Consider the following 27,530-nt stretch of genomic DNA (forward strand, 5'->3'; position numbering starts at 1 on the left):
GGTAACACACTGACTCACCAGTGACATCTCTAGGTGAAGTCCTTCATCTTTCATCCAGCACAGACCGCCGTCATTTCTTCCAGTCAGGACTTGTCTCTGCAGGAAATAACACAGTTATCTCAAGCTCCGCTTTCAGAACACATTACTTAATTTTTCCCAACTTCTACATTACACCACATGAAGAAAAAAGGTGACATAGTATCACTCTACACAGTAACAGGACCGCTCCCCCCATTTAAAACAGTATATTCAAAAAATAAAATAAATACGTCACTGCAGTAATAATATCCCTTAATTAGCCCCTATGGTAAAAATATCCCCCATCCGGGCCCCCGTGTGTCTCATTCCTGGCTCCAGCCATATGTTCTCGCATCCTGCCCTCATGAGTATCCATTCTGCCCCATATGATCTCCCCATCCTGCCTCATCTGTCTCCATCGTATCCATCCTGCCCGATGATCCTGCATGATCTGTCTCCAATCCTGCTCCATGTCTTTAATTCTGCCCCGTGTCTCCAATCATGCCCGTATCTCCATTCTGCCCCCAGTGTCTCCAGAATTTCTGCCCCCAGTATCTCCAGAATTTCTGCCCCCAGTTTCTCCAGCATTTCTGCCCCCAGTTTCTCCAGCATTTCTGCCCCCAGTGTCTCCAGCATTTCTGCCCCCAGTGTCTCCAGCATTCTGCCCCCAGTGTCCAGAATCTCTGCCCCAGTGTGTCCAGCATCTCTGCCCCAGTGTATCCAGCATCTCTGCCCCAGTGTGTCCAGCATCTCTGCCCCAGTGTGTCCAGCATCTCTGCCCCAAAGTGTCCAACATCTCTGCCCCAGTGTGTCCAGCATCTCTGCCCCTGTGTCTCCAGCATCTCTGCCCCTGTGTGTCCAGCATCTCTGCCCCAGTGTGTCCAGCATTTCTGCCCCCTGTTTGGCGAGCATCTCTGCCCCCAATATCCAGCATCTCTGCCCCCAATGTCCAGCATTCTGCCCCAGTGTGTCCAGCATTTCTGCCCCAGTGTGTCCAGCATTTCTGCCCCAGTGTGTCCAGCATCTCTGCCCCAGTGTGTCCAGCATCTCTGCCCCAGTGTATCCAGCATTTCTGCCCTAGTGTGTCCAGCATTTCTGCCCCAGTGTGTCCAGCATTTTTGCCCCCAATGTCCAGCATTTCTGTCCCAGTGTGTCCAGCATTTCTGCCCCAGTGTGTCCAGCATCTCTGCCTCAGTGTGTCCAGCATCTCTGCCCCAGTGTGTCCAGCATCTCTGCCCCAGTGTGTCCAGCATTTTTGCCCCCAATGTCCAGCATTTCTGCCCCAGTGTGTCCAGCATTTCTGCCCCAGTGTGTCCAACATCTCTGCCCCAGTGTGTCCAGCATCTCTGCCCCAGTGTGTCCAGCATCTCTGCCCCAGAGTGTCCAACATCTCTGCCCCAGTGTGTCCAGCATCTCTGCCCCTGTGTGTCCAGCATCTCTGCCCCTGTGTGTCCAGCCTCTCTGCCCCTGTGTGTCCAGCATCTCTGCCCCTGTGTGTCCAGCATCTCTGCCCCAGTGTGTCCAGCATTTCTGCCCCCTGTTTGGCGAGCATCTCTGCCCCAATATCCAGCATCTCTGCCCCCAATGTCCAGCATTCTGCCACAGTGTGTCCAGCATTTCTGCCCCAGTTTGTCCAGCATTTCTGCCCCAGTGTGTCCAGCATCTCTGCCCCAGTGTGTCCAGCATTTCTGCCCTAGTGTGTCCAGCATTTCTGCCCCAGTGTGTCCAGCATTTTTGCCCCCAATGTCCAGCATTTCTGCCCCAGTGTGTCCAGCATCTCTGCCCCAGTGTGTCCAGCATCTCTGCCCCAGTGTGTCCAGCATCTCTGCCCCAAAGTGTCCAACATCTCTGCCCCAGTGTGTCCAGCATCTCTGCCCCTATGTCTCCAGCATCTCTGCCCCTGTGTGTCCAGCATCTCTGCCCCAGTGTGTCCAGCATTTCTGCCCCCTGTTTGGTGAGCATCTCTGCCCCCAATATCCAGCATCTCTGCCCCCAATGTCCAGCATTCTGCCCCAGTGTGTCCAGCATTTCTGCCCCAGTGTGTCCAGCATTTCTGCCCCAGTGTGTCCAGCATCTCTGCCCCAGTGTGTCCAGCATCTCTGCCCCAGTGTATCCAGCATTTCTGCCCTAGTGTGTCCAGCATTTCTGCCCCAGTGTGTCCAGCATTTTTGCCCCCAATGTCCAGCATTTCTGTCCCAGTGTGTCCAGCATTTCTGCCCCAGTGTGTCCAGCATCTCTGCCTCAGTGTGTCCAGCATCTCTGCCCCAGTGTGTCCAGCATCTCTGCCCCAGTGTGTCCAGCATTTTTGCCCCCAATGTCCAGCATTTCTGCCCCAGTGTGTCCAACATTTCTGCCCCAGTGTGTCCAACATCTCTGCCCCAGTGTGTCCAGCATCTCTGCCCCAGTGTGTCCAGCATCTCTGCCCCAGAGTGTCCAACATCTCTGCCCCAGTGTGTCCAGCATCTCTGCCCCTGTGTGTCCAGCATCTCTGCCCCTGTGTGTCCAGCCTCTCTGCCCCTGTGTGTCCAGCATCTCTGCCCCTGTGTGTCCAGCATCTCTGCCCCAGTGTGTCCAGCATTTCTGCCCCCTGTTTGGCGAGCATCTCTGCCCCCAATATCCAGCATCTCTGCCCCCAATGTCCAGCATTATGCCCCAGTGTGTCCAGCATTTCTGCCCCAGTTTGTCCAGCATTTCTGCCCCAGTGTGTCCAGCATCTCTGCCCCAGTGTGTCCAGCATTTCTGCCCTAGTGTGTCCAGCATTTCTGCCCCAGTGTGTCCAGCATTTTTGCCCCCAATGTCCAGCATTTCTGCCTCAGTGTGTCCAGCATTTCTGCCCCAGTGTGTCCAGCATCTCTGCCCCAGTGTGTCCAGCATCTCTGCCCCAGTGTCTCCAGCATTTCTGCCCTAGTGTGTCCAGCATTTCTGCCCCAGTGTGTCCAGCATTTCTACCCCAGCTGGATCACCGCTCTAAAAAAAAAAAACACGAGTTCTTACCTGGCCGTGCTCCTGCAGCTGGCAAAGCTCACTCCCTCCATGCAGGTGAAGCGCGCACTCGCCGGCGGCTGACAATGACGTCAGACGCCGGCGAAGTGCGCGCTGCAGCTCAAGTCAGCTGCCTGCCTCCGATTGGCTGGCAGCTGTTAACTATTGAAGTGCGGGTGCCGCAGCGCCTGTAGGGGGGGCCTGGTGAGCAGATGAGACAGGGCCCAATGCATGCCCCCTCTGCCCACTGGGCCCCATACGCCAGTCAGGGCAGTAATGTCCTGATGGCAGCCCTGGGCCTCCATCTGGACTCTTTTGAGGAGGTATTGGAGTATAGGATTCAGAAGAAGTGTAGGGCTGTAATGATCAATAATACACACCCACTATACGAGCTGTTCTTGAAGCAGAAGAGCATATTCAGTAGCTGTCTAATCCTACTAAGGTGTAAGAAAGAGAAATTTAGGAAATCGTTTGTACCTACTGCTATGGGGATGTATAATAATTTCCTAAGGTTGGTAGACAATAATGACTGATTGCAGGTGTACTAATGTCAATTAACAGTGACTTATAAACCTGAACTATTCACATTTATTTGTTATGTAATATTGGTATGCTTGTGCAAGATTTGTGTCCTAATATTTTATGTACTGCTGTTTGTATTGCTGCTGTAATACTGTAATTTCCCCCGGGATCAATAAAGTGTATCACATTGTATCATATAAGTACTACAGTGGTACAGTAGTTATTTAAATTAAAAAACCTCAAGAATAATTTTTTAAGTGAATTTATTGTGTAATACTGCTAAAACACAAAATAATCTAAATTGGGTACCCCCTTTGAAAGTGCTGAACAACATATTCAAATTAACTGTCATCTATGATAAATGGCATAAAGGAAAAACTGTCCTAAAATTTTTATTTTTTTGTTTATCCTGCTTCCCAAAAAACAGAATGCAGAGTAGTAGAATAAATTAATATATACCCATTCTATGATTCTATGATTGTTATCTAGGGATAATATGGCCTTTAGATTGTGTTTGTTTAGATAGTCTAAGAGAAAATAAGTAATGTGTTCTTAAATTCTACAAATGTTTGTTTTTATTCTTAGTTCAAGAACATTTTTTTCTTTTGTTTTGTAGGAGAAGGAAGATGACAAATCTGATACTTCAAATTCTCAGCAGCAGAAAAGCCCACAAGGGCTAAGTGATACAGGCTATTCATCAGATGGTATATCTGGCTCTCTTGGAGAAATTCCAAGTCTAATACCAAGTGATGAAAAAGATTTGATTAAGGAAGCAACAAAAAAAGACTCTCTTTCGCATGAAATCAGTCCTTCTAGTCCTTCAGATTTAGCAAAGTTAGAGAGTACAGTTTTATCAATCTTAGAAGCCCAAACAAGTGTTCTCGCTGATGAAAAGTTAAGAAAAGGTAATGATTTGTATGGGAAATATGCTGGACAGACTCAAGATAGAAGTAGGACTAAGATATTGCCAATTACACCAGAATCATACAGTTCAGAGGAAGAACTTGAAGATATTCAAGAAGAGGAAGAAGAGACACTAGAGAATGGGAAAAAGGGGTTACCATCCCGAAAATTTCATAAGGAGGGCATAAGCAAAGCGAAAGATGTAACTATACGCAAAAGACAAGATTCAATAGATGACAGTAGTGAAAGTGAAAATTCACCTATTCCACAAAGGAAAAGGAGAACTAGCAATGGGTCATCAAGCAGTGATGATTTTAAACATGATGATAGTCCGGGATCAGGAGATGATGAAGATTTTATCCGTAAACAGATTATTGAAATGAGTGCAGATGAGGATGCATCTGGCTCTGAAGATGAAGAATTTATTAGAACAAAATTAAAGGAAATAAGTGCTAATGAAAGTAAGAAAAGGGAAACTAAAACAAAACCAATACAAACAAAGTGCAAGAGATTAACTAAAAAAAGCAGTGCAAGCTACGATGATGATGGAATTAGACGTCACTCATGGCATGATGATGATGAAGAGGATGAAGATGAGGAAACATTTGATGAAAGTCCAGAGCCAAAATTTAGAGAAACTAAAAGTCAAGAAAATGAAGAGCTTTCATTAAGTGCTGGTGGAGGTCTCAGAAGATTTAAAACTATTGAACTAAATAGCACAATGTCTAATACTTACACTGAAGAGACTAGCAAACCTTCAACCAAATTATATTATGATGAGGAACCAGAGTTGGAGATGGAAAGCTTAACAGATTCTCCAGAAGACAGATCACGTGAAGAAAGATCATCAAGTCTCCATGCTTCTAGTTTTACCCCAGGTACCTCGCCAACTTCAGTTTCCTCCTTGGATGAAGATAGTGACAGTAGCCCAAGTCACAAAAAGATATCAGGAGAAAGCAAGCAGCAAAGGAAAGCAAGGCATCGATCTCATGGGCCAGTTCTGCCCACAATTGAAGACTCTTCTGAAGAGGAAGAATTGAGAGAAGAAGAAGAACTTTTGAAAGAGCAGGAAAAGCAAAGAGAATTGGAGCAGCAACAGCAACAAAGAAAAAGTTCCAGTAAAAAATCAAAAAAAGACAAAGATGAACTAAGAGCACAGAGAAGGAGAGAGAGACCAAAGACACCTCCAAGCAATTTATCTCCTATTGAAGATGCATCTCCAACAGAGGAATTGCGTCAAGCAGCTGAAATGGAAGAACTTCATAGATCTTCGTGTTCAGAGTATTCACCTAGTATTGAGTCAGAACCAGAAGGGTTTGAAATTAATCCTGAAAAAATATTAGAAGTTCAAAAGGTTTATAAGTTACCTACATCAGTATCATTATATTCTCCTACTGAGGTGACTGCTAATGTTGCTTTAGCAGAGAACACAAATGGACAGCAAACTCTAAAGAGTGCAGAGGAAGCTTATGAAGATATTTTATGTAAAGCAAAATTATATCACAGTGACAAGGAAAAAGAAGACGTTTTTGAAAAAGAACCTTTATATGGAGGGATGTTAATTGAAGATTATATATATGAATCCTTAGTTGAAGAGAATTATGATGAAATTTTGGATGCTAACATAATAGGTAGCCAGCATAACATATTTGACCAACGATCACAAGACGTAAAAAACAATTCAGCTGGTGACATTATTACCAATACTGCTCAGACTATTGCTAGTGCAGACAGACGGTGCTTCAAAACAGAAACATTTCATCCTATACTGCCTCAAGAAGACATTGTTTCAAGTTCTTACATTGTCCCAGAAAGCCATGAAATAATTATTTTAGATAACACAGATGATAGGCAATGCCATGAAGATGCTACTGGTTTTTATGAAATTATCACTAGTCAGGACATGCAGCTAACACCAGGGTCCAGTCCTACTCAACATAGAAATGAGTTTAACATGAAAACTGAGCTTACATCTTCTATGAATGTAAATTTATATAAAACTGAAAATATGATACTAACTGCTTCAGTGGACTCATCATCTCTTAATTCAATGTCTATTCCTGATGTTAAAATAACTCAGCACTTCACTGCAGAAGAACCTGAAGACGATGTGATTGCTGATTATAGTGTAGAAAAAGCCTCTGATTATTGTATTTCCGAAAACACTGAAGTTTCCATCGATGGCCAATATAGTGCAAATGCATCTTGTAATGAAGATGGCGTTTTAAAATCTGGTTATTCTGTATCACAAAGCAACACACAGCTTAGTCAGACTTCAGCACCCAGTGATATATGCAGTACAGATCATGTAATAATTTCAGTACCGGATGTTACACAATCTGCAAGTGCTCAAACTGGACCACTTTCTTCTACTGTGTGTGCAAAGGCAACATCAAGTACTGGTTATGTACCATTAGAAGATAAAACTAAAGAACATTCAAAGGATGCATCAAATGCTGTTACTGGGTTTCTCATTAATCATGAGCAACCAATGACCACTGTATGCATAGTATCAACAAAACATAATGTGACTTCTACAGCAGTTACACATGCAACAACTGCTGCCCAAAATTTGCAATCAGTCATATCATCAGCTCCATCAGTTACATCCAAGGTAATGTCATTCTTTAAAACTTCTGATTCTACTGATCCTGTAACAGCTCAAAAGTCTGTTTCTCCTCGACCCCCTCCCCCACCTCCACCACCATTACCTCCAGCAGCAACCCCAAAACCAGCATTGAGCTCAAAAAAGAGACCAGCACCTAAAATTCCAACAGCAAAAGCAAAGCCTACCCCAGTAGAATACAACAATAGAGGAGTTCAAGAAGGTTCACCATTAAAAATCAGTTCCACGCCTACAACCAGACATCATGCTCCACCTCCACCTGTCCCTCCAAAGCCATCTTCTATTCCAGCTGGATTGGTATTCAGTCATAGGACAATTGAAAGCTCAAAACCTCACAAAGAAACAAAACCTGTGTCTTATGAATCCCCAGTAGCTATGCAAAAAAGATTGGAAGCACAACACAAATCTCAAGCACATTCTATACCTACTATTATGACTTTAAACTTGGTTTCATCTGCAGATCATCAATTACCTTCTCCAACATCACCTCTTTCTCCACATTCAAATAAATCATCACCAAGATTAGCCAAACTATCTCAAGAAACATATGTTGTCATAACTTTGCCTTCAGAGCCTGGCACTACAACTGAAAGTGATTCAATTCACACTACAACATGTTGGCCTTTACAGACAACTGTGCATAAGCAAGTTCCAGAAATAACACAAACAGTGTTTTCTAACACACCTCTCAGTATAAGTAAAAAAGTGACAGTAAACCAAGCATCAGATATTCTGCACAGTTTATCACCAATAACAGTGGAAGAGGCCAAGACTACTGTTTCTTTATCACAAAGCCCAGACTCTGAATTCACTTGCATTCCAGATGTTTTTCCAACTGAAAGAACAGTATCAGCTCAATCTCAGTTAAAGCTAGTTGGGAAACCTACTGAATCCAATGATATAATAGACCTACGCACTTTAAACAAGATGGATTATAAGGTTAAAGATTTTGAAGTTGACAGTTGCATGGATCTCTCTTCCACCACTGAAGTAAAACGACAGTCTTCTGCGTTTAGTTCTGTGAATCGACCAATAAGTGCTGTCCAACCTGCTATAGTAAACCTTAGTACTGCATCTCCAGTAGTTTCTTCTTTGTTACTAGTCACTGAGTCCATTACAGTAATGACATGCTCAACAACTGTAAGTTATGCATCAAGTTTGGAGAGTCTCGTTGACTTAGGAAATTCAATGAAGGAACCACTAAAACTGACAACTTCCAAACAATATGAAGACAACATTGCAACATATGCAGTTGATGTAGAAGTGCCAATTAACTTATCTCTGGGTATCCCAGCACACTTAATAGCTGCATCAACAACAAAACCTTTCCAAGTTACCTCTGGTAGTGTAACAAATGGATCTACTGATATCTCGACCTCTCAGGAATCAGTAGACAGTGGAGTGGTGGATCTTAGCACAACAAAATTTCTTAGAACAATGGTAACCGTGGATGATGCAGCATCCACAGTTGTCACTGAAATAATAGAAGATGATAAGCCCGTGGACTTAACTGCAGGTAGGAGAGCTGTGTGTTGTGATGTGGTATACAAATTGCCATTTGGAAGAAGTTGCATTTCACAACAACCATCCACTACTTTACCTGAAGATCGTTTTGGATACAGAGATGACCATTATCAATATGACCGATCAGGCATTTCAGGTTTTAGGGGTATTGGTGGTATGAAACCTTCTATGTCTGATACAAATTTAGCTGAAGCAGGACTCTTTTTGTACAGAAGCAAAAATACTTTTGATTACCCAGTTGGAATAGCTGATGGCATTGCTGTAGACCTGACATCTGGAAAAATAACTACAGGTCAGTATGACGTGCCAGCAAATCTTTCTTTAAAATGTGATTATGGTGTTCCTCATCTCATTTCTGGGTAACATTTTTAAATTTATTTTAATTTATTTTCATTATTTTTGACACATTGTGGCAAAATATTTTGGAGTACTGGATGCATTTTCATTTTTTTTTTATTATTTGTATGTTTTGCTCACAGGTTCATGCATGTGCCTGCATGTTCCAAATTTCATTTTGCTTCATGTCCAAATAATCATTAAACTGGAGATTTGCATGCAAATTTACCCATGTATTTCATCAAGATTGGATGGGTCAGAAAACCACCAAACATCATTGTTTTTAGGAAATGGACTATAACTGTACTCCTATAATTTCAGGTGAGGCTTTGGATTACCAAACCAAGACTACAGGTTCTTACCCAGAAACACGACAAGTCATTTCCGGCCTTGGAATAAGTGCCCCCCAATATTCGCAAGCCCGTATGACTGCTTCTATAGTTCCACCATATGGTATGGGAAGTGTCCTAAGGTCATCTAATGGAGTTGTTTATTCATCAGTTACCAGTCCAATTCCATCAACATTTGCAATCACTACACAACCTGGTTCTATATTTAGTACAACTGCAAAAGATTTATCGACTTTCACTACTACTGACACAGTTACTTCACTTTCCAGTTTAAATCAGACTCAACCAATACCAAGAACATATAGCATTTTAACATCTGCAATGGAAGATGTAACCGATGTAATGTCTGTGATTGACACTAGTTTGCAATCCTTTCCTATGGATGTTGCAGCAAGTACACAAGGTGACCTTGATTCCATTTTGACATCAGAATCAGAAACTTTCTCTGAAATAACTGAAGATGAGTCATCTTTTATAATACCAGCTGATGATGGTAAGCAACAGCACCTACATTTGCAGCGGGAGCTTCTAGAGCTGGAAAAACTCAAACAGCAGAGACTAGCTGAAGAACTTGAATGGGAACGTCAGGAAATTCAAAGATTCAGAGAACAAGAAACTTTTATGGTTCAGAAAAAGCTTGAAGAATTACAGTCAATGAAACAGCATTTGCTGTATCAACAGGAAGAAGAGAGACAAGCTCAGTTCATGATGAGGCAGGAAACGCTGGCTCAACAACAGCTACATCTTGAGAAAATCCAGCAACTTCAACAGCAGCTTCATCAGCAGCTAGAGGAACAAAAAATACGACAAATGTACCAGTATGGTTATGACTCTGAAAATGTGCCACCTCAAACATCTTCTGAACAAGTGATTATAGAAGGCCAATATTCTGCACCAGAGGATGGACAATTCTGGACTTGTGATCATACTGCCACTACATCATCAGTGGTTGCAGGTGTTGACATGACACCTGGTGATGCGTGGTATGCTGTACAGTCAGATGGTGTTACCCAATATATTTCTAGACCAGGGATACTAAATTCAGTTTCAGAATTGTCTCTAAAAGACATGGATATTAATGATGAAAGGCAGCTTAAAAAAAGAAGCTCCATGCCACGATTAAGTGGCATGTATGATGAAATAGATGGAAGTATGCAAGATGACCCCAGATCATACAAACTAATTGCTGACAGTGGAGTCCAAACTGATGAGGAGGATGGAAATGATAATAGATTTACTGGCAGAAGAAGAAAATCTAAAAAAGGTGTGGATACAAGTGTTCAGACGGATGATGAAGATCAAGATGAGTGGGATATTCCCACAAGATCAAGAAGGAGGTCACGTGCAGGAAAATACAGTGATGGAAGCAGTGATGCTGATAAATCTAGACAATTTTCCAAAGTATCTAATATGGCAGTGCAAACTGTAGCAGAAATTTCGGTACAAACTGAACCACTTGGAACAATAAGGACACCTTCAATACGAGCAAAGGTTGACTCAAAAGTTGAAATAATTAAGCATATTTCTGCCCCAGAAAAGAGTTACAAAGGAGAAAGCTTGGGTTGTCAAACAGAAACTGATTCTGATGTACAAAGTCCACCATATCTAAATGATCTATCACAAAAGGATAAACGGCGTCCAACACCTTTAGAAATAGGTTATTCGTCTCATCTACGGGCTGAATCATCACTGCAGGTTGCACCTTCTCCTCCTAAGTCTCCTAAAGTTCTTTATTCTCCAATTTCACCAGTTTCTCCTAGCAAAGCGATAGAATCTGCTTTTGTTCCCTATGACAAGACAGTGATAGATGACATTGGCACTCACAAAAATCATGCTGAAATTGTACAGATACCTCCACCAAGTCCAAAATCTCCAAAGGTCATGCAACGCTCAATGTCAGATCCTAAACCCTTAAGTCCTACGGCAGAAGACATGGCTAGAACACAGTTCCAATACTCAGATGGATATTCAGTAAGAACTCATTCATATTCTCTAATTTTGTTGATATGCATTTGATTAATATATCATGTTGTTTATCATGTTGTACATATAATGACTTTATTCCTGATGCCAAGTAAAGTGTTACATTACTTTGCACATATTACACTTCCAGACCTCTTTTGCTGAAGATTAACATCCTACCCCACAGTCTACAGCTCATTGAAAGTCATAGCTTCTATTTATAATATCAGCTCTCCTCCTTTCATAGCATAGCCATCTCTCCTGTACAAACCCTTCCCACCCATGGTCTCCTGTGTGGCTTTGTAGTGAGTTCAGGCTGTCAGTGTATTTCACACAGGAGTATTACAGAAAAGGTGGGTTTCTCCTGTATGAGACATAGTGACAACTCTGATCTCATTGCAGAGCACTTACAAGTTACTTGAGCACAGAAGACATAAGTGTGATTACTGACTCATCTCCGGTCAGGCATTGTGGTGGGAAGGCAGAACAGCAGAAGTGACCATGCTATGAAAGAAGTAGAGTTAATAGAAGGTATTGCGATGTGACACAGCTAGTCCTCACCTGTATTGTCCCTTCTCCATACTGACTCAGAAAATTAGACTAGGAAATCAGGGTAGTCTGACATCATACATCTCACATATTGAGAAACCTGCTCTAAGCTATTGTGAGGGTGTTCTTCTTTCCTTTGAGTGTTTATATCTAATTATAATTACTGAGCATCATACAGAGAGAAGTAAACACCATAGTTGCCAACCGTCCGTAAATTTACAGACAGTCTGTAAAAGCCTGGTGCTTTCCTCTGCTGTTCGTAGCATCCAGCAGAGAAAAGCACCTTCTGTAAATTTTCCCCCATTCCCCAAAGTTTCTACTGTGCATGAGCTAAAAAGGATGCCATTGTGCAGTACAAACAGAGCCTGTCCCATAAGAAGAGTCACATGGGAGTCTGGAGGGTAGCCGGCCGGGTAGCTGCTCTATCATAACGGAGCAGAGCAGAGGTGTAGCTAGGGTTTTGGTCCAGGGGGGGCGAAGCTTCTGAGTGGGCCCCTAACCAGGTAACCTTCATTACAATTCAGTGATGCGCCCTAATAGTGGAGGAGAACCTCAGCAGATGACCGCGCTGTTACTGAAGATAATCTCTATATAAAGACCAACACTGATATTACCGCCATATGGTCAGTGGTAGATACCAGTCCTACAGAACATATAACAGATCACTGCACTGTTACAGATAATGACTTACCTCTGACGTTCTTTCTGATAGAATTGTTCATTTTTCCCGTCTTTTCCATCTGGCCCAGACCGACATGACAACTTCTTCCAGCTACAACCCATCTGCAGAGAATACAACAAAGACACGTTTCACTTCTCACATTCCAGCCCCATCACCATCTATTCCCAACCTGCACAAACTCATCATCCTGCTGACACCCCAATACTGAGCCTCTGCTGCCGTATGTGTCCCTATTACTGCACCTGATACCCGAATACTGAGCCGCTGCTGCCGTATGTGTCCCTATTACTGCCCGATACCCCAATACTGAGCCACTGCTGCCGTATGTGTCCCTACTACTGCCCCTGATACCCCAATACTGAGCCGCTGCTGCCGTATGTGTCCCTATTACTGCACCTGATACCCGAATACTGAGCCGCTGCTGCCGTATGTGTCCCTATTACTGCCCGATACCCCAATACTGAGCCACTGCTGCCGTATGTGTCCCTACTACTGCCCCTGATACCCCAATACTGAGCCGCTGCTGCCGTATGTGTCCCTATTACTGCACCTGATACCCGAATACTGAGCCGCTGCTGCCGTATGTGTCCCTATTACTGACCCTGATACCCCAATACTGAGCCGCTGCTGCCGTATGTGTCCCTATTACTGCACCTGCTGTGTGGTTCTCTGTGCCATCTAAATTCTAAAGCACCCCTCTATAATATAGTAATGCCAGGTGCATGTGCCCTAGAAAACAGTGCCCACATTTTGTCCCCTAGAAAGTAATAATGCCCTCTGTGTGTGACCCTTTGATAGTCACAGTAACCTGAGTTCCCCTGTAAGAATAAGTGCCCACTTTACATTTAATAAAGTCCCGAGTCTCCCCCACTGTACAGCTCCCCTATACACAGTATTATGCCCCCTCACTGTATATACTGACCCGTTAATATCCCCCAAACTGGCTCCAACACTGTATGATGGCCCCGTCGCTGTAATCTCCACACTGAATGATGGCCCTCTAGATAGCCTCCATATAGCATAATACACCAGATAGTCCTCAATATGGTATAATACATTCCCCATAGGCCTCCATATAGTATCATGCACTCCCCATAGGCAGACTCTATAGTAAAATGCCCTTCACATAGGAAGACTATATAGTATTATGCAGCTCCCATAGGCAGCCTCTATAAGGAAGGCTGTAAATGTGTCCCCAATCCCCTCCGCAAGGCATAAAAATGACCTCTCACTATACTCACCAATGGCGCTCACCAAGGCATAGCTGGTCTTGACTTAAGATCGCCATCCTCCATTACTGCTTCATCTGGATGACACATCCTACGTCATCCACACAGTGTCACCCATTACGCTCCTGTGCAGGCGCACTTCTCTCTAGGCTGCTGAAAGCAGAGCCAAGTACTGTAGTGCATATGTGCTGGGAAAGGCCAAAGGGCGCTGATTACCTGGAAATAAACCGGCGCATGCGCACTACAATACTGTGCTCTGACTTCAGCAGGGCAAAGAGAAGGGCACCTGCATGGGAGTGCGATAGAGGACACTGAATGCATGATGTAGGACGCATCTTCCACACGAAGAGGGACAGCGATCACAGGAAGAGGGTCGGCGCCGGATCAAGACTGTGACGCCCGGACCGCGCCATCCGTGATTATAATAAAAGCTCTTTTTTGTGCCTTGCATAGAGGATTGGGGACATAGAGAGCATTCTAGAACACTATGTGAGGGCGTACAGATGCTGGCCGGACCTTATATGATGACAGGCTCCCACATGTAAAAGCCGTCCTGCAAGATTCCAGCCACTCGCAAACTTAAGAAAATAATCATTCTCCTTCTCATAAGCTAATCAGCAGTAAATACATTATGTGCAAGACACTTATCGATCACATGTCAGTGTTCAGTGTCTGTCCAGATTGCAGGATAAACAAGACATACAAGTTTAAAGGGAACCTGTCACCCCGTTTTTTAAAGATGAGATAAAAATAGCGTTAAATAGGGGCAGAGCTGGGCGTTACATTAGTGTCTTTTTTGTGCCTTTATTCCCCAGCTATGCTGCCGAAATACCTTTGTAAAGTCGCCATTTTGGGCTGTCACTCACGCTGTCACATCTTGCTTATCTGTCCGTTGGTGGCGTAGTGGTGTGCGCATGTCCAGCTGCCGAATCCACTGCGCAGGTGAAGGAAAAGAGCGCGATCTGCGCTATTCAGCGGTTTATCAGTGGGCGCGGCCATCTTCCTGAGGCCGCGCGTGCGCAGATGGAGTGCTCGGCTTCCCGGGGCTTCAGGAAAATGGCCGCCGTGATCTCCATCTGCGCACGCGCGGCATCCCGCGGCCATTTTCCTGAAGCCCCGTGCAGCAGAGCCCTCCATCTGCGCACGTGCGGCCTCAGGAAGATGGCCGCCCCCACCGATCACCAGGGGAACAGCGCAGATCGCGCTCTTTTCCTTCATCTGCGCAGTGGATTCGGCAGCTGGACATGTGAAAACCACTACGCCACCAACGGACAGATAAGCAAAATCTGGGGAAAGAAACAACGATGTCACCACGCCCATATGACCAGACCAGCGTGACAGCCCAGAATGGCGACTTTACAAAGGTATTTCGGCAGCATAGCTGGGGAATAAAGGCCCAAAAAAGACGCTAATGTAAAGCACAGCTCTGCCCCTATTTAACTGTATTTTTATCTCATCTTTAAAAAACGGGGTGACAGGTTCCCTTTAAGAACCTTCATTGCTTTATATACTGTGCCTGTACGTATGTATTCAAGGCAACAGATCAGACATATCAAATAGCAAATGACATGTGCCAAGATACTCATCATGCTGTGTGGAGAGTGTCCTCTGGTCCTGGGGGCTGCTCCTCAGGCTCCTCCAAGTCAGATGCTGCAGACATCATGTGCAGGCAGTGAGCTCACAGTCAGAGTCAGAGGCAGAGACCCCCTGCGTCCCCGGCTGCTGCTGGAGCTGGAGCTGATCACTTCTCTGCAGCACAGGAGCTTTGAAGCAGAGCGCGCTCAGCCGGGATTGGGTGAGTGACCTCCCTTCCCCCTCTCCTCCACAGACTGCAGAAGAGCGATCACATGACTCACTCCCTGCACTCTGATTGGAGGCCTTCTCTTCTCTCTGCTGACCCCCTGTGAGTGTTTGTACCGTGCATGTTACTTTAGCTACATACACAGTACAAACGCAGGGGAAATTATAGATAAACATTGCCCGGAGGCAGGAGCCCCTAACGCCGGCCCTGACAGTAGCGTAGCTCCAGGTGGGCCCCCTCAGAGCACAGGGCCCGGGGCGACCGCCCCCTCTGCCCCCCTGGTAGCTACGCTACTGGAGCAGAGGCATGCCTGCATGTGGGTCTGTAAAAGTCAGACATGAAAAGGAGTCCTGGCATTCTCCTGCTGACCTGCCTGCTGCTGCCACACATCTCCGATGATCCAGAACTCAGTGCATTACAAGTAATCAAGCGGGGATGGGGCCTGATGCCAGTGCTGGCACCGGCCTCCTCACCCCTTAACCCGTTAGTGACAGAGCCAATTTTGTACTTCATGACCAAGCCAATTTTTACAATTCTGACCACTGTCACTTTATGTGGTTATAACTCTGGAACGTTTCAACGGATCCCACCGATTCTGAGATTATTTTTTGTGACATATTGTACTTCATGGTAGTGATAAAATTTATTCAATATGACTTGCATTTATTTACTAACCCCTTCCCGACTTGTGACACAGCGTATGCGACATGAAAGTCGGTGCCAATGTCACCAGTGGCGCATATGCTGTGTCACAGAATGATCGCATCCCTGTAGGTCGGGTGAAAGGGTTAACTTCAATTTCACCCAACCTATAGGGACGGGGGAGTGGTACTTCAGCCCAGGAGGGTGGCTTCGCCCCCCGTGGCTACGATCGCTCTGATTGGCTGTTGAAAGTGAAACAGCCAATCAAAGTAATTTGTAATATTTCACCTATGCAAAGTGGTGAAATATTACAATCCAGCCATGGCCGATGCTGCAATATCATCGGCCATGGCTGGAAACCCTGATCTGCCCCCGCCACCGCCACTGATCTCCTCCCTGGTTCTCCGTCCTGTCCCGTACTGTGCTCCGCTCCCCTCTGTCCTCCTGTCCGCTCCCCCGTCCTCCTTTCCGCTCCCCCATGCTCCAATCCACCCCCCGTGCTCCAATCTCACCCCCTCATACTTACCAAGCCTCCCGGTGTCCGTCCGTCTTGTAAATGGGCGCCGCCATCTTCCAAAATGGCGGGCGCATGCGCAGTGCGCCCGCCGAATCTGCCGGCCAGCAGATTCGTTACAGGTACATTTTGATCACTGTGATAAAACCTATCACAGTGATCAAAATAGAAAAAAAAGTAAATGAACCCCCCTTTATCACCCCCATAGGTAGGGACAATAATAAAATAAAGAAAATATTTTTTTCCACTAGGGTTAGGGTTAGGGTTATGGCTAGGGTTAGGGTTAGAATTAGGGCTAAAACTAGGGTTAGGGTTAGAATTAGGCTATGTGCACACGGTGCGGATTTGGCTGTGGATCCACAGCGGATTCGTAGCAGTTTTCCATCAGGTTTACAGTACCATGTAAACCTATGGAAAACCAAATCCGCTCTGTCCATGGTGCAGAAAATACCGCGCGGAAACACTGTGTTGTATTTTCCGCAGCATGTCAATTCTTTATGCAGATTTCGCAGCGGTTTACACTTGTTCCTCAATTGGAATCCGCACAAAAAGCACTGGAACTCCCCGGTAAATCCACAGGTAAAATGCAGTGCCTTTTACCTGCAGATTTTTCAAAAATGGTGCGGAAAAATCTCACATGAATCCGCAACGTGGGCACATAGCCTTAGGGTTAGGGTTGGAATTAGAGTTAGGGTTGGAATTAGGGCTACAGGTTGGAAATAGGTTTAAGATTAGGCTTGTGGTTAGGGTTATGGTTAGGGTTGTGTTGGGGTTAGGGTTGTGGTTAGGGTTGGGATTAGGGTTAGGATTAGGGTTGGGATTAGGGTTATGGGTGTGTTGGGGTTAGGGTTGTGGTTATGGGTGTGTTGGGGTTAGGGTTGTGATTAGGGTTATGGCTAGAGTTGGGATTAGGGTTAGGGGTGTGTTGGAGTTAGTGTTGGAGTTAGAATTGAGGGGTTTCCACTGTTTAGGCACATCAGGGGTCTCCAAACACAACATGGCGCATTGATTCCAGCCAATCTTGCGTTCAAAAAGTCAAATGGTGCTCCCTCCCTTCCGAGCCCTGACGTGCGCCCAAACAGTGGTTTACCCCCACATATGGGGTACCAACATACTCAGGACAAACTGGGCAACAACTATTGGGGTCCAATTTCTCCTGCTACCCTTGCGAAAATAAAAAATTGCTTGCTAAAACATAATTTTTGAGGAAAGAAAAATTATCTTTTATTTTCACGGCTCTGCGTTGTAAACTTCTGTGAAGCACTTAGGGGGTTCAAAGTGCTCACCACATATCTAGATAAGTTCCTTGGGGGGTCTAGTTTCCAAAATGGGGTCACTTGTGGGGGATTTCTACTGTTTAGGCACATCAGGGGCTCTGAAAACGCAACGTGACGCCCGCAGACCATTCCATCAAAGTCTGCATTTCAAAACGTCACTACTTCCCTTCTGAGCCCCAACTTGTGCCCAAACAGTGGTTTACCCCCACATATGAGGTATCAGCATACTCAGGACAAACTGGGCAACAAATATCAGGGTCCAATTTCTCCTGTTACTCTTGTGGAAATAAAAAATTGCTTGCTATAACATAATTTTTGAGGAAAGAAAAATGTTTTTTTTATATTCACGGCTCTGCGTTATAAACCTCTGGGAAGCACTTGGGGGTTTAAAGTGCTCACCACACATCTAGATTAGTTCCATGGGAAGTCTAGTTAATGGAGTTACTTGTGGGGGAGCTCCAATGTTTAGGCACACAGGGCCTCTCCAAACGCAACATGGTGTCAGCTAACGATTGAAGCTAATTTTTCATTCAAAAAGTGAAATGGCGCTCCTTCCCTTCCAAGCCCTGCCGTGTGCCTAAACAGTGGTTTACCCCCACATGTGAGGTATCAGTGTACTCAGGAGAAATTGCCTAACAAATTATAGGATCCATTTTATCCTGTTGCCCATGTGAAAATGAAAAAATTGAGGCTAAAAGAAATTTTTTATGAAAAAAAAGTACTTTTTCATTTTTACGGATCAATTTGTGAAGCACCTGGGGGTTCAAAGTGCTCACTATGCATCTAGATAAGCTCCTTTGGGGCTCTAGTTTCCAAAATGGGGTCACTTGTGGGGGAGTTCCAATGTTTAGGCACACGGGGGCTCTCCAAACGCGACATGGTGTCCGCTAAAGATTAGAGCCAATTTTTCATTGAAAAAGTCTAATAGTGCTCCTTCCCTTCCGAGCCCTGTCGTGCACCCAAACAGTGGTTTCCCCCCACATATGGGGTATCGGTGTACTCAGAACAAATTGTAAAATAACTTTTGGCATCCAGTTTCTCCTTTTACCCTTGGGAAAATAAAAAAATTGTTGCTAAAGAATCATTTTTTTGACTAAAAAGTTAAATGTTCATTTTTTCCTTCCATGTTGCTTCTGCTGCTGTGAAGCACCTGAAGGGTTAATAAACTTCTTGAATGTGGTTTTGAGCACCTTGAGGGGTGCAGTTTTTAGAAAGGTGTCACTTTTGGGTATTTTCAGCCATATATACCCCTCAAACTGACTTCAAATATGAGGTGGTCCCTAAAAAAAATGGTTTTGTAAATTTCGTTGTGAAAATGAGAAATCGCTGATCAAATTGTAACCCTTATAACTTCCTAGCAAAAAAAAAATTTGTTTCCAAAATTGTGCTGATGTAAAGTAGACATGTGGGTAATGTTATTTATTAACTATTTTGTGTCACATAACTCTCTTGTTTAACAGAATAAAAATTTAAAATTTGAAAATTGCAAAATTTTCAAAATTTTCACGAAATTTCCATTTTTTTTCACAAATAAACGCAAAAATTATCGATCTAAATTTACCACTAACATGAAGCCCAATATGTCATGAAAAAAACATCTCAGAACCGCTAGGATCCGTTGAAGCGTTCCTGAGTTATTACCTCATAAAAGGACACTGGTCAGAATTGCAAAAAACGGCCAGGTCATTAAGGTCAAAATAGGCTGGGTCATGAAGGGGTTAAAAAAACTTAAGTATGGCGAAAATTTTTAAAATGTTGCAATTTTCAATTAATCCAGAGAGTGGTCTCACAGAAAATAGTTAATAATAACATTTCCCACATGTCTACTTTACATCAGCATAATTTTGGAAACAGTTTTTTTATTAGGATGTTATAAGGGTTAAAAGTTGACCTGCGATTTCTCATTTTTTCAACAAAATGTACAAAACCATTTTTTTTAAGGACCACCTCACCTTTGAAGTGAGTTTGGGGGTCAATATAACAGAAAATACCCAAAAATGACACCATTCTAAAATTGCACCCCTCAAAGTTCGCAAAACCACATTCAAGAAGTTTATTATCCCTTCAGGTGCTTCACAAGAACAAGAGCATTTTACAAAACATTTACTTTTGAATAGGGTTGAGCGAAACGGATCGGTCATTTTCATAAGTCGCCGACTTTTGGCAAAGTCGGGTTTCATGAAACCCTACCCGATCCCTGTGTGGGGTCGGCCACGCGGTACGCGACTTTCGCGCCAAAGTCACATTTCAATGACGCGAAAACTGCCATTTCTCAGCCAATGAAGGTGGACGCAGAGTGTGGGCAGCGTGATGACATAGGTGCTGGTCCCCACCATCTTAGAGAAGGGCATTGCAGTGATTGGCTTGCTTTCTGCGGCATCACAGGGGCTATAAAGGGGCATTCCCGCCGACCGCCATCTTACTGCTGCTGATCTGAGCATAGGGAGAGGCTGCTGCCGCTTCTTCAGAAGCAGGGATAGCGTTAGGCAGGGTACATTAACCCCCAAACCGCTTGTGCTGTAGCGATTTCCACTGTCCAACACCACCTTTTGTTTGCAGGGACAGTGGAGGCTACTTTTTTTTTTTTCCTCAGCGCTGTAGCTCATTGGGCTGCCCTAGAAGGCTCCCTGATAGCTACATTGCTCTTTGTACGCCGCTGTGCAAACCAACTGCTTTTTTCAAAGCACAAATCCTGTTGCTCCTTCCTTTCTGCACAGCTATCTTGTTTGTTTGTCCACACTTTTGTGTGCAGCAGTCCTTTTTATAGCTGCCTGCCATACTTTTCTGAGATTACTGCAGGGAGATAGTGATTGTAGGACAGCCCTTTTTTTTTTTTTTCGTTATATCTCTTCAAGCCACTTTCTGCCACATAAAATATACTCTAATACAGTGGCCCAGATTTATTCACTAGTCTCCCTGAAGAAAAAAAAAAAAAAGGGTGCAGATTAAAATTGGCAAATCTGCATCAGTGGCAGTCCTGTGTGTGTCATCTGTGTCTCATTTTCTGGCACAGAAAACATACAGTCTAACAGTGGGCCTGATTTCTTGCTAATTCTCCCATAAATAAATAAAAAAATAGTGGGAGATAAAGATTGGCAATTTGGCAATTCTGCCTCTGTGCCAGTATTGTGTGTGGCATCTGTCTCTCATTGTGTGCCACAGAAAACCTAGTGTGTAATACTGGGCCATTTTTTTTTAAATTCCCCCAGGAACAAAAATAAATAAATAGTGGGAGATAAAGATTGGCAATTCTGCCTCTGTGCCAGTGCTGTGTGTGGCATCTGTCTCTCATTGTGTGCCACAGAAAACCTAGTGTGTAATACTGGGCCATTTTTTTTTTAATTCTCCCAGGAAAAAAAAAATAGTGGGAGATAAAGATTGGCAATTTGGCAATTCTGCCTCTGTGCCAGTGCTGTGTGTGGCATCTGTCTCTCATTGTGTGCCACAGAAAACCTAGTGTGTAATACTGGGCCATTTTTTTTTTATTCTCCCAGGAAAAAAAAAATAAATAGTGGGAGATAAAGATTGGCAATTCTGCCTCTGTGCCAGTGCTGTGTGTGGCATCTGTCTCTCATTGTGTGCCACAGAAAACCTAGTGTGTAATACTGGGCCATTTTTTTTTTAATTCTCCCAGGAACAAAAAAAATAAATAGTGGGAGATAAAGATTGGCAATTCTGCCTCTGTGCCAGTGCTGTGTGTGGCATATGTCTCATTGTGTGCCACAGAAAAACTAGTGTGTAATACTGGGCCTTTTTTTTTAATTCTCCCAGGAAAAAAAAATAGTGGGAGATAAAGATTGGCAATTTGGCAATTCTGCCTCTGTGCCAGTGCTGTGTGTGGCATCTGTCTCTCATTGTGTGCCACAGAAAACCTAGTGTGTAATACTGGGCCATTTTTTTTTTTAATTCTCCCGGGAACAAAAAAAATAAATAGTGGGAGATAAAGATTGGCAATTCTGCCTCTGTGCCAGTGCTGTGTGTGGCATCTGTCTCTCATTGTGTGCCACAGAAAAACTAGTGTGTAACACTGGGCCTTTTTTTAAATTCTCCCAGGAAAAAAAAAAAAATAGTGGGAGATAAAGATTGGCAATTTGGCAATTCTGCCTCTGTGCCATTGCTGTGTGTGCCATCTGTCTCTCATTGTGTGCCACAGAAAACCTGGTGTGTAATACTGGGCCATTTTTTTTTAATTCTCCCAGGAACAAAAAAAATAAATTGTTGGAGATAAAGATGGGCAATTCTGCCTCTGTGCCAGTGCTGTGTGTGGCATCTGTCTCTCATTGTGTGCCACAGAAAACCTACTGTGTAATACTGGGCCTTTTTTTTTTAATTCTCCCAGGAACAAAAAAAATAAATAGTGGGAGATAAAGATTGGCAATTCTGCCTCTGTGCCAGTGCTGTGTGTGGCATCTGTCTCTCATTGTGTGCCACAGATTAATTGGTGTGTAATACTGGGCCTTTTTTTTTTAATTCTCCCAGGAAAAAAAAAATAAATAGTGGGAGATAAAGATTGGCAATTTGGCAATTCTGCCTCTGTGCCAGTGCTGTGTGTGGCATCTGTCTCTCATTGTGTGCCACAGAAAACCTACTGTGTAATACTGGGCCTTTTTTTTTTTAATTCTCCCAGGAAAAAATAAATAAATAGTGGGAGATAAAGATTGGCAATTCTGCCTCTGTGCCAGTGCTGTGTGTGGCATCTGTCTCTCATTGTGTGCCACAGAAAACCTAGTGTGTAATACTGGGCCTGATTTCTTGACAATTCTCCCACAATAAAATTAAAAAAGGGGGAGATTAAGATTGCCAATTCTGCCTCAGTGCAAGTCGTGTGTGTGTCATCTGTCTTTCATTTTATGCCACAGAACATATACTGTATAAGAGTGGCCCACATTTCTTAAATATTCTCCCAGAAAAACTAAAAAGGGGGAGATTTTTATTGGTAGTGTCTGCATCAGCGTCAGTCCTGTTAGTGGCATATCTGTCTGCCACAGAAGCTGTGTGCTGTTATACATTGGGCCTGATTTTACCTGCAGTCACAGCCACCTACAAAGGGATATATAAATCCTACATAAGATTGAGTTCACCTTGTAACTGGTTTTACAGTAACAAATACCGTTACTTTGGTTACGTTTTGCAAACAATGAGGAAGTCTGGTGGAAGAGGTCGTGGCCGTGGGCGGTCATTGTCAGCTGGTAATGATGGTAGTGGTGGTGGAGCATCAGGTGGTCGTGGGAAAAGCAATATAGCACCTAAGTCTCGAGTTGTTGAGCCAGGTTCGTCGTCTGGCTACACAAGGCCTCGAACGCTCCCTTTTCTGGGAGTAGGAAAAGCACTTTTAAAGCTGGAGAAGCAAGAACAAGTTTTGGCTTTCCTTGCTGACTCAGCCTCTAGCTCTTTTGCCTCCTCTTCTGAAACTGTTAAATGTAAAAGCAGCACGTCGTTAGTGGATGTTCACGGTCAGGGACAAGTCGCTTCCTTGTCTTCTTCACCCAGAACAAGAGAGAAGGATGCGTCAGGCGACACAACGGGTTACTCCATGGAGCTCTTTACACATACCGTTCCTGGGTTAGAAAGTGAAACAGTTAACAGGCCATGCCCATTAGAAGTTGAATCGGACATGGAGTGCACAGATGCACAGCCACAGCCAGATTACTATGCTGTTCCTTTGACTCAGACCAGAACATTGCCCTCGCAGTGTACTGACCCAGAATCAAACCCAGCTAAAACTATGTTGCCCCGTCACGAACGCTATACCACCGGCTTACACGTTGACACAGACGAAGTTGCACACGAGATAGAAGAGGAGGTCATAGATGACCCAGTTGTTGATCCCGATTGGCAGCCATTGGGGGAACAGGGTGCAGGCGGCAGTAGTTCTGAAGCGGAGGAGGAGGATCCGCAGCAGGCATCAACATAGCAACAGGTTCCATCTGCCGGGCCTGTATCTGGCCAAAAACGCGTGGCAAAACCAAATCCAGTTGGAGGACAGCGTGGCCATCCGGTTAAAGAAGCTCAGTCTGTAATGCCTCAAAAGGTATCCGATAATAGAAAGAGTGCAGTCTGGCATTTTTTTAAACAACATCCAAATGATCAGCGCAAAGTCATCTGTCAAAAATGTTCAACTACCTTAAGCAGAGGTCAGAATCTTAAAAGTCTAAATACAAGTTGAATGCATAGACATTTAACCACCATGCATTTGCAAGCCTGGACTAACTACCAAACGTCCCTAAAGGTTGCAGCACCCTCGGCCAATGAAGCTAGTCAGCAACGCTACATCCCTTCCCTCACTGTAAGCCCACCATTTCCCGCACCACCTGCAGTATCTGTGCAGCTTTCATCGCCAGGCTAAAGCAGTCAGGGAATCACCAGGTTCGTAGTAGGAAACACTGCATGTAGGGCACCGGCAAGAATACCATCTCCAACCCTCTCTCAGTCTGCCATGTCCACCGGCACACCCGCTAGTTCCACGATCTCCAGCTCTCCAGTCCAGCTCACCCTACATGAGACTCTTGTTAGGAAAAGGAAGTACTCATCCTCACATCCGCGTACACAGGGTTTGAACGCCCACATTGCTAGACTAATCTCATTAGAGATGATGCCCTACCGGTTAGTTGAAAGCGAAGCTTTCAAAGCGCTCATAGACTACGCTGTACCACGCTACGAGCTACCCAGTCGACACTTCTTTTCGAGAAAAGCCATCCCAGCCCTACAACAGCATGTTAAAGACCGCATCGTCTATGCACTCAGCCAATCTGTGAGTACAAAGGTGCACCTGACAACAGATGCATGGACCAGTAGGCATGGGCAGGGACGTTATGTGTCCATCACGGCACACTGGATTAATGTGGTGGATGCAGGGTTCACAGGGGACAGCAATATTGGGACAGTTCTGCCTAGCCCACGGTCTAGGAAACAGTTGGCTGTTGGCGTTCGCCCCCTCCTCCTCATCCTCCTGCAGAAGCGAGAGGTCGTCCACAGACCGCAGTCGCACAATCACTCCATCCGCAGCTGCTACTGTTGCACACCAGGTGTCCCATTATGGGACAGCTATTGGCAAGCGTCAGCAGGCTGTATTGGCAATGAAGTGTTTGGGCGACAACAGACACACCACGGAAGTTCTGTCCGAGTTCTTGCAGAAAGAAACTCAGTCATGGCTGGGCACTGTACATCTTGAGGCAGGCAAGGTAGTGAGTGATAACGGAAGGAATTTCATGGCTGCCATAGCCCTTTCCCAACTGAAACACATTCCTTGCCTGGCTCACACCTTAAACCTGGTGGTGCAGTGCTTCCTGAAAAGTTATCCGGGGTTACCCGACCTGCTCCTCAAAGTGCGCAGACTTTGCTCGCATATCCGCCGTTCAGCCGTATGCAGAACTATTAGCGGTCTTTGAACCTTCCCCACCATCGCCTAATCATCGACGTTGCAACAAGGTGGAACTCCACACTGCACATTCTTCAGAGACTGTGCGAACAGAGGCGTGCTGTTATGTATTTGTGGGAGGATACACATACACGGGCAGGCAGTTGGATGGCAGACATGGAGTTGTCAGGTGTGCAGTGGTCGAAGGTACAAGACCTGTGTAAAGTCCTTCAGTGTTTTGAGGAATGCACATGGCTGGTTAGTGCAGACAATGCCATAATAAGCATGAGCATCACCCTAATGCGTCTGCTGATGCAAAGTTTGACGCACATAAAGGAGCAGGCGTCTGCAGCCGAGGAAGAGGAAAGCCTTGATGACAGTCAGCCATTGTCTGGTCAGTGCAGTGTAGAGGACGCGTTAGCGGGCGAAGAGGAGGAAGAGGACGAGGAGGATGATGGGGATGAGTATTTTTTTAATGAGGAAGCTTCTCCTGGGCCAATAGAAATTGGTGGCTTTGCAAGGCCGGGTTCTGGTTTTTTGAGGGAGACAAGTGACGTAGATTTGCCTGTAACTGCCCCTCAACCCAGCACAACCGCAGATTTGACAACTGGAACTTTGGCCCACATGGAGGATTATGCCTTACGTATCCTCAGAAGGGACCCACACATTATTAAAATGATGACCGATGACGATTACTGGTTGGCCTACCTTCTTGATCCTCGCTATAAAGGCAAATTGCAAAATATTATGCCACATGAGAACCTCGAACAAATATTAGCAACCAAACAAGCAACTATTGTAGAACGTTTGATTCAGGCATTCCCAGCACACAGCGCCGGTGATGGTTCTCACACGAGCTGCAGGGGGCTACAGGGCAGAGGTGTTAGAGGTGCACAAATCAGAAGTGGTGTTGGACAGAGGGGTTTTCTGACCAGGTTGTGGAGTGATTTCGCAATGACCGCAGACAGGACAGGTACTGCAGCATCTATTCAAAGTGACAGGAGACAACATTTGTCCAGTATGGTTACTAACTATTTTTCATCCCGTATCGATGTTGTCCCTCAACCGTCATTCCCATTTGATTACTGGGCATCCAAATTAGACACCTGGCCTGAATTGGCAGAATATGCATTGCAGGAGCTTGCTTGCCCAGCAGCTAGTGTGCTATCTGAAATAGTATTCAGTGCTGCTGGTTCAATATTAACCGAAAAAAGGACTCGTCTGGCTACTAGTGTTGAGCGATACCGTCCGATACTTGAAAGTATCGGTATCGGAAAGTATCGGCCGATACCGGCAAAGTATCGGATCTAATCCGATACCGATACCCGATACCAATACAAGTCAATGGGACACCAAGTATCGGACGGTATCCTGTATGGTTCCCAGGGTCTGAAGGAGAGGAAACTCTCCTTCAGGCCCTGGGATCCATATCAATGTGTAAAAGAAAGAATTAAAATAAAAAATAGGGATATACTCACCCTCTGACGCGCCCTGGACTTTACCGCCGTAACCGGGAGCCGTTGTACCTAAGAATGTGCGCTTGAAGGGCCTTAGATGACGTCACAGCGCTCTGATTGGTCCGTAGCGGTCGCGTGACTGCTACGTGACCAATCACAAAGCCGTGACGTCACCTAAGGTCTTTCAAGCGCTTGAAATACCTTAGAAGACGTCCGCAGCTTCTGATTGGTCGCGTAGCGGTCGCGTGACCGCTACGCGACCAATCACAAAGCCGTGACGTCACCTAACGTCTTTCAAGCGCTTGAAAGACCTTAGGTGACGTCACGGCTTTGTGATTGGTCGCGTAGCGGTCACACGACCGCTACGGACCAAGCAGAGCGCCGTGACGTCATCTAAGGCCCTTCAAGCGCGCATTCTTAGGTACAACGGCTCCCGGTTACGGCGGTAAAGTCCAGGGGCCGCCGGAGAGGTGAGTATATCCCTATTTTTTATTTTAATTCTTTCTTTTACACATTGATATTAATCCCGATTCCCGATACCACAAAAGTATCGGATCTCGGTATCGGAATTCCGATACCGCAAGTATCGGCCGATACCCGATACTTGCGGTATCGGAATGCTCAACACTACTGGCTACCCAAAATGTTGATGATCTAACCTTCATTAAAATGAACCACTCCTGGATTTCAAATTATTTTGCCCCACCTTTCCCGGCTGACACCTAGCTTTCCTATAAAAAGGTCTTGCTTGTGGACTGGTCTTACTGAGTGTTCCAATCTCTTACTTTGCAGCAGCTGT

The 27,530-nt window shown here is 44.9% G+C and overlaps 1 protein-coding gene across 8 annotated transcripts in view; it reads left to right on the plus strand.

Annotated features, from left to right (window-relative positions):
- PCLO (piccolo presynaptic cytomatrix protein) overlaps positions 1 to 27,530 on the plus strand; it is a 732,405-nt gene that overhangs the window by 478,306 nt on the left and 226,569 nt on the right. For all 8 annotated transcript variants that reach the window (XM_077264661.1, XM_077264660.1, XM_077264664.1 and 5 more), the window contains exons 5-6: positions 4,139 to 8,867; positions 9,233 to 11,232. In XM_077264661.1, the coding sequence (XP_077120776.1) occupies positions 4,139 to 8,867; positions 9,233 to 11,232 (6,729 nt within the window). The remainder of the gene's footprint in view (positions 1 to 4,138; positions 8,868 to 9,232; positions 11,233 to 27,530) is intronic.

The sequence above is a fragment of the Ranitomeya variabilis genome, chromosome 5, assembly GCF_051348905.1.
Source record: "Ranitomeya variabilis isolate aRanVar5 chromosome 5, aRanVar5.hap1, whole genome shotgun sequence".
In the NCBI taxonomy this organism is placed as follows: domain Eukaryota; kingdom Metazoa; phylum Chordata; class Amphibia; order Anura; family Dendrobatidae; genus Ranitomeya; species Ranitomeya variabilis.